Below are 10533 nucleotides of genomic sequence, written 5' to 3' on the forward strand. Positions count from 1 at the left end.
AACTCATAGGCCCAAACACCCCCTCCCCTTACTGCGCGATGAGATTTAGTTTGTTCATGAGAATTGCATGTTGGGATGAAATATCCCGACAAATGTCCCTTTTTGGAGCCCATAAATAAGATATGACATAAAAACCTTTATTGATCTCCGCAGGGAAATGCAGGTATCAAGGCTAGGGTGTCCGCAGGGTCTTAAAAAGTATTAAAAGTTGATAAATTAATTTAGCAAAAATGAAGGCTATTAAAAAGTATTAAAGGGGAAAATGCCCTTTAATACTTTTTAATAGCCTTCATTTTTGCTAAATTAATTTATCAACTTTTAATACTTTTTAAGACCCTGCGGACACCCTAGCCTTGATACCTGCATNCGACCGTACGTAATGGTAATGCTGCTGAAAGCAGATCCTCATTCGGAGCCGCAGAGCTTATCATATACCATAATGGCAGAGCCGACAGGCAGGAGAACTCGAGACCACAGGCTGATCATATAATTATTATAAAAGAACACATTGCGTGTCATAGATGGCACATAACAGTCACGGCCGCAGATTCTCCCGGTCCCAGCCCCCCATACCCAAAAAATATTTTTTGTTGCGCTCCATGAATCCCAAACGCTTATTTTGGATTCACAACGGGGGAATCGCCGGAACGTGGAAGTTTGCATACTGACATGGACGAGCACAACCTGAAACATAACATCTTGAACGATGTAACAACATAATACACTTTTTCGGTGATGCGCTTTGAATGTGAGGAGTGAGGGACGGCTTCTAAAACGGGCGTGATCGATCCCTGGCAGGGACCAGGAGGTTTGTGCACCAGTCTGCCTGATCTAGCATATGTCCGTGCACTCATGCTGCCCCCAACAGCTGTTTCTATAGAGGAAATTCCTTCCTTCATGAAAGTCTTTTTAACCACAACACTCTACATCGCCATGACGGGTGTTATTTTCCCCATAAAGGAACAAGTCGCTGCCATTATCCCGCTTTCATTACAGGGCATTCTCAACCAAACAGTAACGACATGACTCCCAATATTATTTAAATGTTTATGGATTTAGAAATGTTTTTTTGATTTAAAATTATGTATGTATGATTTAAAAAATAGTTGTATGCTATGTATTGATTTCATTGACATGCAATCGCTAAGAAAACTTGTCCTTTGTTACCGTTTTTTTAACAGTCTGGAATGAAACCGGAGCTCTCAGCTGTGTTTTTACCCACAACTACATGGGCCCATCAACCACGAGCGTCTTCCCCCCTCCCCTATCTTTTCTCTCCAGCAGCTAAATTAACTGTAGGTTATTCTGAGTGACAAGCTACAGTTAACAACAAACTGTCATTGCAACGTGACCTCAGTTAGTTAATTTTATGTTCAACTGTATTCGTTATGATTAAAAAAGGGCTTTATTATATTACCTAATAAGACACGCAGAGGTTTCTGTTATAGGCCCTACCCTAAACCCGTAATCGCTATTAGATTGAATTTTTTAACATAGGGTGCTACTAACATTTCAGGAAGTCACGGACTGGGGTTTATACTTTTAATGAAAAAAGTGACTGGAACCCAAATCACAAAATTGAACCCGAAATTGGCACGTTTTAGTGTTAATAAAACACTATTAATGAAACCAGTCATCGTTATTTTATTCTTATTCTTCTTTATGAGCGCAGAATGTCTTAAAATCGATGTTTTTTAATGAAAATCTGGCGAGCAGGGTATAGTCTGATCACTATGTAATGCGCCGGCGCTAATCGTGGCCCTTCCGCCAGACACTTGTTCGAAATGGGGGGGGCCAGGGGGGGCTTGGTCCCCCGAAAGAGGGGAGTCCTGTGAGGATGAATTTGAGATAACTGGGGCCAATATGTGGCATCTTTGTGTAACAGTTTAGAAATGTTGAGTTTCCCTGTAAATCCGTCTTGAAATAACAATATAGTTATGTTCCTTACAAGTTTTTGAATATTTTTTTACTTTTGTGATTGTCCTGGGTGTTGCCATCTGTACGTGGAGGCGTGCATTCTTCTACGTTGCTTATGGTTATGGCGGTGATGCCGGCGCCTGGTATTGAAATGTTCATATTGATATTTTTTACTCTGGCTTTGTAAAAAATCTGGCACGACGCAAGGTCACAGCTTTTGGATCACCAGCAAAGAGGACGGAAGGAGTTAAATGACCAACATGCACGGAAAAAACTTTTAGTTGGCGCTGTAAAAAGCGGTTTAGTGTCGCAGGCTTGACGCACACGAAAGGGAGAGTGGCCTCAACAAAGGCAACACTCTGCGGCCATAGTGAACACCGTCTGTATTATGTAGAAGAGTGTTTTTATAGCATTGATGCATCCGCGTGCTGCGCCAGTCAACAGAGGTGCGTGTGACTATTAGTAGCCGGAATGGGCAGCCCCGTTTTTAGATTTGGGTATGGGAGGGAAAGAGATGAGGGTTGTTTTTGAACCTGTGTTCCTGGACAAACGGGCCATTTCATGTATAAAAGCGTTAAAAAGTGCATTTTTGATGTAGGTCCCCTTTACTTACTGTCCGGTTAGATTTGAATCAGGCTTACTCGCTCCTTTCTTTTCTTTTTTTCAGTACGGAACCCAAAAGCATCGCGCTTGCTCGTAACAGGGCTTCAACGAGGGTTGAGCAGTATGAGGGATGGCTAAATTGTTGAACTGTTTGGTTTTGAAAAAAAATATGTTTTTGTCTAGGTATGGCTACAATATGTTTATATAGATGATAAGGCACTTTACTTCATCTAGTCAGGTACTTGTACACATGGTTTCTCTGGATTTGAACCATCCTAGCGTTAGGGCAGTGGGCTGCCATATGAACGCGCCGCTGGAGCAGTGTACGGAAACGGTGCCTTGTCCAGCGACCTCGCTAGCCTTGTCTTGCCGGGCTTGAACCAGTGGACTTCGTTGCAGCAAGTCCTTATGGGACTTGCACCACGGTGTTGTGCTACAGGTAGTTAGCAAGCTTTTGCTAAAACGTCCCTTTGGAAGAGAAACATCTGCTCTCTGTCTTATCTGCGTTCTGTTCAGCTGATCCCAAGTCCGCTATTTCACTCTCAGCTTTCCCTCCGTGTTCCTCCTTAAAAGGGTGTTTTTTTAAGTGATTTAATCATTTTCTTTCTCCTATTTCTATGTTTTGTTTCACTCCTCTTCCGTCCACTTTTTATTTAAACGTCAACACTCTCTGGGGCTCCTGTGCCCCCCCCCATTATGGTTGGTGGTGCGTAACCAGCTCTAGAGCTCAAAGGGCGCAGGTTGTGTGGCCCGAGGCTCTATATGTTGATTGAAGGAGCGGGCTGCCTGCACCATTATAACGGCGACATGGGCCAAGATTTCTGCGCCCAAGCAGGAACACGTAACTTAACAGTAGGGCAGGTACCGAGCCCCGATTAAACGGGCCGGATACTGATTTTAAAGCCGTGGTACCGTTAAGCTCGAGTTTCGGTCTTTTATCGGACTGCGTTCATTTCAAACATTTTATGGTCTCTGTGTTTTTCGTTCATACACTATTATTTGTCACCAGTTTTATGTTTTTATGATAAGTAATGCAAACTGCGTCTATGAATAACTTCTTTGTATGTTTGGATTGTCCTGTCCTGTCATGAAGGTCTTATCCGCGCATTTAGGTGTGCCGGAGTCCACGGGGCAGTTTCACACTCAGTTGCTGATTGAGGTACCCAGACCACGCGGAGTCCCAATGGGTCCCGTCATGAACCTGCTGACCTGCCAGTGTGGATTGCATGTTCCTCAGATCTTGTTGTCTGCCCTGCCTATCTTGAGCACCATTGTGTCTCGTCAGATCCTGACTGTACTCCTTGCACCTGAGGTCCGCGGCCATGCAGTTTTGCCCCTCAGATCCTGCGATGGCCGCTCTTACTGTATACTGTTGAGGATGGAGTTAGTCCAGAGTTGGTCGCTTATCATGTCACTCCGACGGGCGCTGCTCCTAAGCAAGTGAGGAGGCAGAATTGCCATCATCATACTTACAGAATGAATTAGTGATGGAGGAGACTAGCAACGATGCTGCGTTGTGTAATTCAAGGAAACAACAGTATTTACTTGCTTTTGCTGCAAGCTGTTCTCCCAAAAAGGTCCAATATCAGCGTGGACTAACTGCTGGAAGAATTGCACGGACAAACTAGAACACATGAGAACAGCCGACACTCTAGAATGACTGTCAAAGACTGGAGGGACTCGTCTGAAAAGGGCTTGTCTTATAACAAGGTAGAAATGTCGTATATGGAGGCTGTAACGTGGACGTTTGATTTTGAAGCTGCTGACCTAGCTAAGGAGGTAGCCTGCCCATGATTCAGCTTTGCGAATATGCCTGCTAGCCGCGAGCCTCTGATACACTAATGATCAAATAAGGCAACTGCTTTGAGGAGTTATTATTCATGTCGAGTTACCCAGTTCTCATACAGCCATCTTGCTGAGGTCAAATAGTATACCACCTTTTCTTTGTTGATGGCTGAAAAATTGATTCCTCAATATGACTGATAGATTGCAGTCGTGGTTTATTTGTCATGGACCATATGGTCGTGTATCAAACATATCCATATACTTTTTAATTATTTTGTATTCATCCCAGATTTGAGCATTACAGAGCTACTGCTCTGTTTATTCGTCTAGTTATTTTGCAATCCTAGGTTTTTATACGCTTCTGAATAATGAACATATTATGGGAGTTAGCCTGAGGTAGAACAGCTAATCTGGATAAAGCTGGTCACCCTGGATACTAAGTGAGAGGATTCAGACCAGCTTGGTATCTCTTATTGAAGACTTTTAGCATCTTATGACATCGTGCAAAATGTAGGATAGAGGCTAGTAGTCCAAGCGACTCTCACATCATTCCAAGGCTTTATTGTGTGCGGACGCTCCTACATGGAAATCTGGTGGTAGCTGATGCAGCGCTCTTGCAGAAGACACTACCTGCTGTGGCTACCTGCAGAAGCTTTCCGACACTGCTTCTCTGCCTGCTTTCAGAGATGGTCCAGACCTCCTTATTAAAGCCAGTTGTGAACTTGCATTAATCATGGTCTGATACCAGTATGCGGCAGTTATTGCGGATCATACATGTTTTTAGGCTTGTATGTGCTCTCTATAATCTTCAGATGTCACTGAGATGTACTTCTAGAGCCCAGTTGCGGGATAAGGCCACCGATCGGAGTCTCACATATTGCGTCACACTCTGAGGCTTGTAGAGTTTGGCTCATACCGCTTTGCAATATGCCTCTGTGTTATCGTTATGACATCCTGTGACCAACATCAAACATGTCAGCAAAATGTTGCAATCAGTGTCCAATGCAGCTGGATATTGCCTGTTGACCTCCTGAGAAAACCAGAGTTTCTTTGGTTCAGCTACAGAGGCAATGGATTTGCTTCTGCCAAGCTCTGCAAAGACATCTGTGGCAAAATTGAATGTGGAGCTGTTCTCAAGCAGAAGGAGCTGATGATCAATCAAGAAACAGTTCTCCTATGAGTCGCAGGAGGGCAAGTGGAGTGATGCCTAAAGAAACCTCGAAGTTTCTTTTTTCAATATGGTGGTGGATGTTTCCATTGCATCACTGCAGGAGCGATTCCAAGGCCTTTAGGTGAAGTAGAGGAAAAGTTTGGGGGTGCTTACTCAGCCTTCCCTGACTGCCCAAAGGGAAGATCTGACGGAAGCAGTGTGAAACACTCAGCAACACCCTGCGCAGACCTGGATAAGAGGGAACTTGCACTGGAGATGCAGGAATTTCCCAGCTTGCCAAAAGGCCAACATGACCACCCTGGAACTTCTGACTTTCCTACAGGAGAAGAAAATGAACAAAGTGTATTCAAATATGTGGGTGGCCCTCAGGATCGCTGTCACTATTCCAGTGACAGTTGCTGCTGGGGAGATGAGCTTCTCCAAATTGAAGCTCATTAAAACATCATCATTGTCAATGGCTCAAGAACGCCTCAATGGATTAGCTTTAATAAGCATCAATCGCGAGGTTTCGGGGCAAATATCCTTTGACGATACAATAAATGAATTTGCAGCAAGGAAGTCCAGACGTGTCCGACTTTAAGGATGTGGACTAATTAAAGGACACAATAACATAGCAGAGACTTGTTGTTCTGATTGCCTGTTTCATTTGATTTATAGTGTGTGTAATGTTGTTCATTATCTTAATTTATTTGCAATAACCTCAGTTGTAAGAGCTCTGTTGGCTATATTTGTGTCCATGTTTGCACTTTATTTTCTTAAAGTTTTAAGAGAAGCTACTTTTGTTTGATGAGTGATTTTCATTTAATAACTACAATAGTAATAATAAGGATACAATAAATAAATATGTTACATTTATTTGTTATTGGTTATGTTCACATACTTATTTGGTTATTAAAATGTAAACCGATCTTTTTCATATGGGTGTTTTAGAGTTGTACCTCCAATCAGGTCTCTAGTAAGTGTGTGCTCAAAGTGCACCAGATTGAAGCATTTTACTTTAAAATGTTTTTAAAAAAAAAGAAATCCCCCCCCTAGAGGATGTGACATCCACTCCCCAATTAAAACATGTTCATACAATAATGAACACATTTGAAACCTTTATGTATATTACCTATGTCAATAAGTTTCTGTTTTTGTAGTGTATTGGTCTTTTGTAGAGATTTTTCATTTATTCTTTATATATTCTATTGTGTATTGTTGGAGGGCACCAAATCATAATCTCGCCTAGGGCACCAAAATGTCTAGGGCCGGCCCTGCTTCCACGAGTAACGTTTCCACGTCAGGTATGTTATGTATACCTTAATCTTCCTCCAGAAGAACCTTTAGGCCTTTTGCAGCATACCTGTATGCCCCACCTGTGTTGCTCTGTACCACTGTGTTTATGCAGTAAATACTTGTTTTTTGTTTGTTTTTTACAGTTCTATAAGTTCACATAATTTACGATTTGTTTAATTAATTCACCTTTTTTTTTTCTTCAAAAGAACCGGTAAGAGTACAGTACTGTTAAATGACCGGATCGATAAGCGGTATCGATAAAAGTAGAAGTACCGTTAAAACCTTAACGATACCCATCCTTACTTAACAGTAACTTTAGACATTGTAAAACAATTTGAATCTATATTTTATCATAGATTATACCTTTTATTTATACCAACTATATACCTTGTTAATACAAAATAAAGTATAAAATTAATAAAAATGTAAGTATTTTTTTAATGACAATTAAGAATGTGGGAAGAGGTGGGGCCGTGCCCCTAGCACCCCTATGGGCCGGGCGCCACTGTTTTCATCATGTTAATGTTTACGGTTAAACCAAAATCTATATTATGAATATGAAACAGTTTACCTAATAGATTCTATGATCTCCCAATTCTGGGTTAGCTTCTTTCATCCATGTTATTATCCTGCAATCCAACATCAGCTTACTGCAGGCTGGGTAATGTATTAGCTCAGGGATGGGTTTTCAGATGAAAACAAACTGTCACGGACCCTGCCGTGTTATCTATGATTACTACGCCTTTCATTCATAATTTCAGCGGGAGGGAGGGGGAGTGGTGCTGAGGAACAGCAGAGTGCGGGCTGACAGGTGTCTGTGTTGACATTCCCCTTATTGTGGAATAAGGGGAATGCAGAGACTGGCTACAAGTGTTTTAGGTTCAAGTTAGACAACTAATGTCTGGGTTAGTGTTCATAACTTCATGTGTATGTCATCTTAATGGTTAATCTCAATACACACACATTTTCCGTGCTTTCCAATAGTTTAAAGTAGTTTTATTCCACTGTTTAATAACCTGTTCAATACAAACATGCCACTTGTAAAAATGAAAAAACATTTCTGTGAACTGATATTTGTTTAGTGACCTTATTAGAGGATGTTCCCTTTGATTGTAAAATGTCAATGAAGATGTCAGACTTAGTATATTTGTTAATAATTACATACAACACATGGAATTTGTGTGTGTGTGTGTGTGTGTTCCAAGTGAATTATGTGGCCCCCACCACCATCAAAGTTGCCCATCCCTGCCCTATTTTATTAAAAAGTAGTAGTTTTTATGTAAAAGGGACAAATTAAAAGAAGCAAAAGGTGTTGGTGAGTGTTTTGCCAATGAAAGCCTCCAGAATATCTTGTGTTCTTTAGCTTATTTTACAAATCTGTGGGACTCTAAGGGATGAATACCATGCCTTTCATACTCTGTGTATAAGTTTATTTTGTAGATAAGATCCTGTGTTGCGGTTTTAACCTATTTTGTTTAATTTTGTTCCATTAGTTTAGCCAAAAATAAATGTTCCACACTCTCCATACAGCCTTTCTGTGCAGCTGTTAGCTACTGTAAGTGCTGCATAAATGATTACCTGTCACTGATGACGGCCGAGTGTCCGAAGCGATTGACGTCCTGGAAGAGGTCCGGTCGAGGCAGCACCGTCCACTCATCACACGCTGCAATGAGAAGAGGCACGGAGAGGTCAGACTGATGACCTGCTCTCACATATTCAAAAATGTGGGTCTTCAGCACTTGGACATTCGGCTGACATGCCATGGGTGGTTAGCGAGACCTTTAACAGCTCGTATCCCCCGTGTCCTTGACCGAGGCACCGGCGGCTGCAGGAGCAACAATCAGGGCGAGAAAATGCAGCCAGGCATGTCTGGCATGTGGAAATAAATACACTCATGAAATATGGTCTCATGTGGGGACTGAATGCAACACAGCGCATGAGGTTATTATCACTGATACTGTAGATCACAGCAAGAACTAGTTTCAACTCCCAAAACTGACCTTTGTTACATTTTCTTTCTTACTCCTCCCATGGAATAGCAGAGTGCAGTTTGATTCAGGTTATTCAGGAGTTTTCTTGTAAAAACAGCAGCTAGGATGAAGTTGTTTAGACCACGTGTTTCAAGACTTGTGACCCCCTTAAAAATGGTTAAAGCCTTTATGTTGACGTACATTTTGAGTACTTCAACACAAGAGGGAAATGTTCCTCCTATGTGGCATGCAGTGTTTCAGACGGATCAGAAAAGGAGAAAATTATAAAAATGTTTCCGAATAGGTAAACACATTTTGGGTTATAGAAATGAGTTTGTATCACTGATCCCATTAATTAACTATGGATCCTTCAGTCCGGGTCCTGATCCCTAGGTTAGGACCTTGGACTTAATGTTTAAATTATTATTATATAGCAAAAAACAATTCAAAAAAACTTTAATTTGGCAAGATTTAGCCCAGTTTTACCCCAGACATTGAGATGTTTTGAGCTCAAAAGCATAAACTCACTGCTCACTGGGTGAAGACATTGATGAATAAGGTGATGAAGTCATGTATGGTTGTTGTTTAATGAAGCTGCAGCAGTAGATGACAGTGTTCACTCATCATGATCATGTTCAAACAAAACAAACAACAACAATAAAGAGTGGTGGCATGTGAGGCTGAAAGTCAAAGCTGCAGGATCACCGAGCAGCGAGTGCAGTAAATCTCCTTCAGTCAGAACAATGCAGTGCAAGTCATCATGCTCACACACAGAATGACATCAGGAGCTCCACATCCACAGGTAGACACTGTCCTCTGCTGGCACACGCCGGTACTGCAGGTGGTGCATTGCCCGTCAGAGGAGATTTATTATGACACCATCCACCAATGTCAGGACGGCGGACGGGCCTTTAATTCTACGCTCTAATTGAGTTCAGCTCGTTAAGGAGGGGGCGATTAGTCCTGGACGCACAGCCCATCTCTGCTGTAATTACCAGGCAATTACAGAGCGGCTGCTGCTGACACCGAACTGCAGCTGGCAGGTGGGGGGGGGCCGGGGTGAGGAAAATACTATTCTACTAGTCTTTTCTGTCCAATTACAAAATTATACAGAGCAGCAGCAGGGAGGAGAGGTAGAGTGGTGGGAGGGGAGATAAACACCGTTTTTAATTTCTAAAGTTTGACTAAAGTGTCAAATCTCAAGGGAAATCATGAAAACAATCTGTTTCCCGTGGTGACCAGAGTGGGATGAATTAGTCTTATCATGCCAATCATGTGGTAAATTTAAAATTGGGACAATATTCTGAGAATTAAATGAATGCCTGCTTTCACTGTCATCTTTTCTCCACAGCACTCTTTAATAATAACTTTACTAACTTTTTTAAAATGACAGTAAGAGAAGAATAAAGAGCTTTTTGAACATCAAAGCATGGAAACATGTCAGAGTAAAGGCACAACATCCAAATATGAACCTGAAAGTAACATAGCAGGGCCCTATAACCTTAGGTACAGTACATGCCTTGCACCATATGTACTTATCTTGGACACGCACTTGCAGTAACATTATATATATATAAACATATTTGTATATGTTAACAGTTTAAGCTCCAAATGATGTTGTTGTTATTTTAAATGTATACAGTAACTTACATATGTTGTACTCCCTTTTCTTATTATTATTATCTCTGTGTCTACTCTAACCTGCCCTATACTGTTTTCCTTATCCAGGGTATATGCAGGAATCCTGAAGTCAAATGGAATCCCTTTTAAGACCTTTTTTAAGACCCTTTCCAAACATTTTAAGACCTCATC

At 41.6% G+C, this 10533-nt stretch overlaps 1 protein-coding gene across 1 annotated transcript in view; it reads left to right on the forward strand.

Moving 5' to 3' along the window:
* LOC104951814 (attractin-like) overlaps window positions 1-10533 on the forward strand; it is a 52270-nt gene that overhangs the window by 36940 nt on the left and 4797 nt on the right. Inside the window, exon 11 of the mRNA XM_010778549.1 lies at window positions 2367-2373. Within this exon, the coding sequence (XP_010776851.1) occupies window positions 2367-2373 (7 nt within the window). The remainder of the gene's footprint in view (window positions 1-2366; window positions 2374-10533) is intronic.

The sequence above is a fragment of the Notothenia coriiceps genome, unplaced genomic scaffold, assembly GCF_000735185.1.
Source record: "Notothenia coriiceps isolate Sejong01 unplaced genomic scaffold, NC01 NC01_scaffold00000339, whole genome shotgun sequence".
Classification (NCBI taxonomy): domain Eukaryota; kingdom Metazoa; phylum Chordata; class Actinopteri; order Perciformes; family Nototheniidae; genus Notothenia; species Notothenia coriiceps.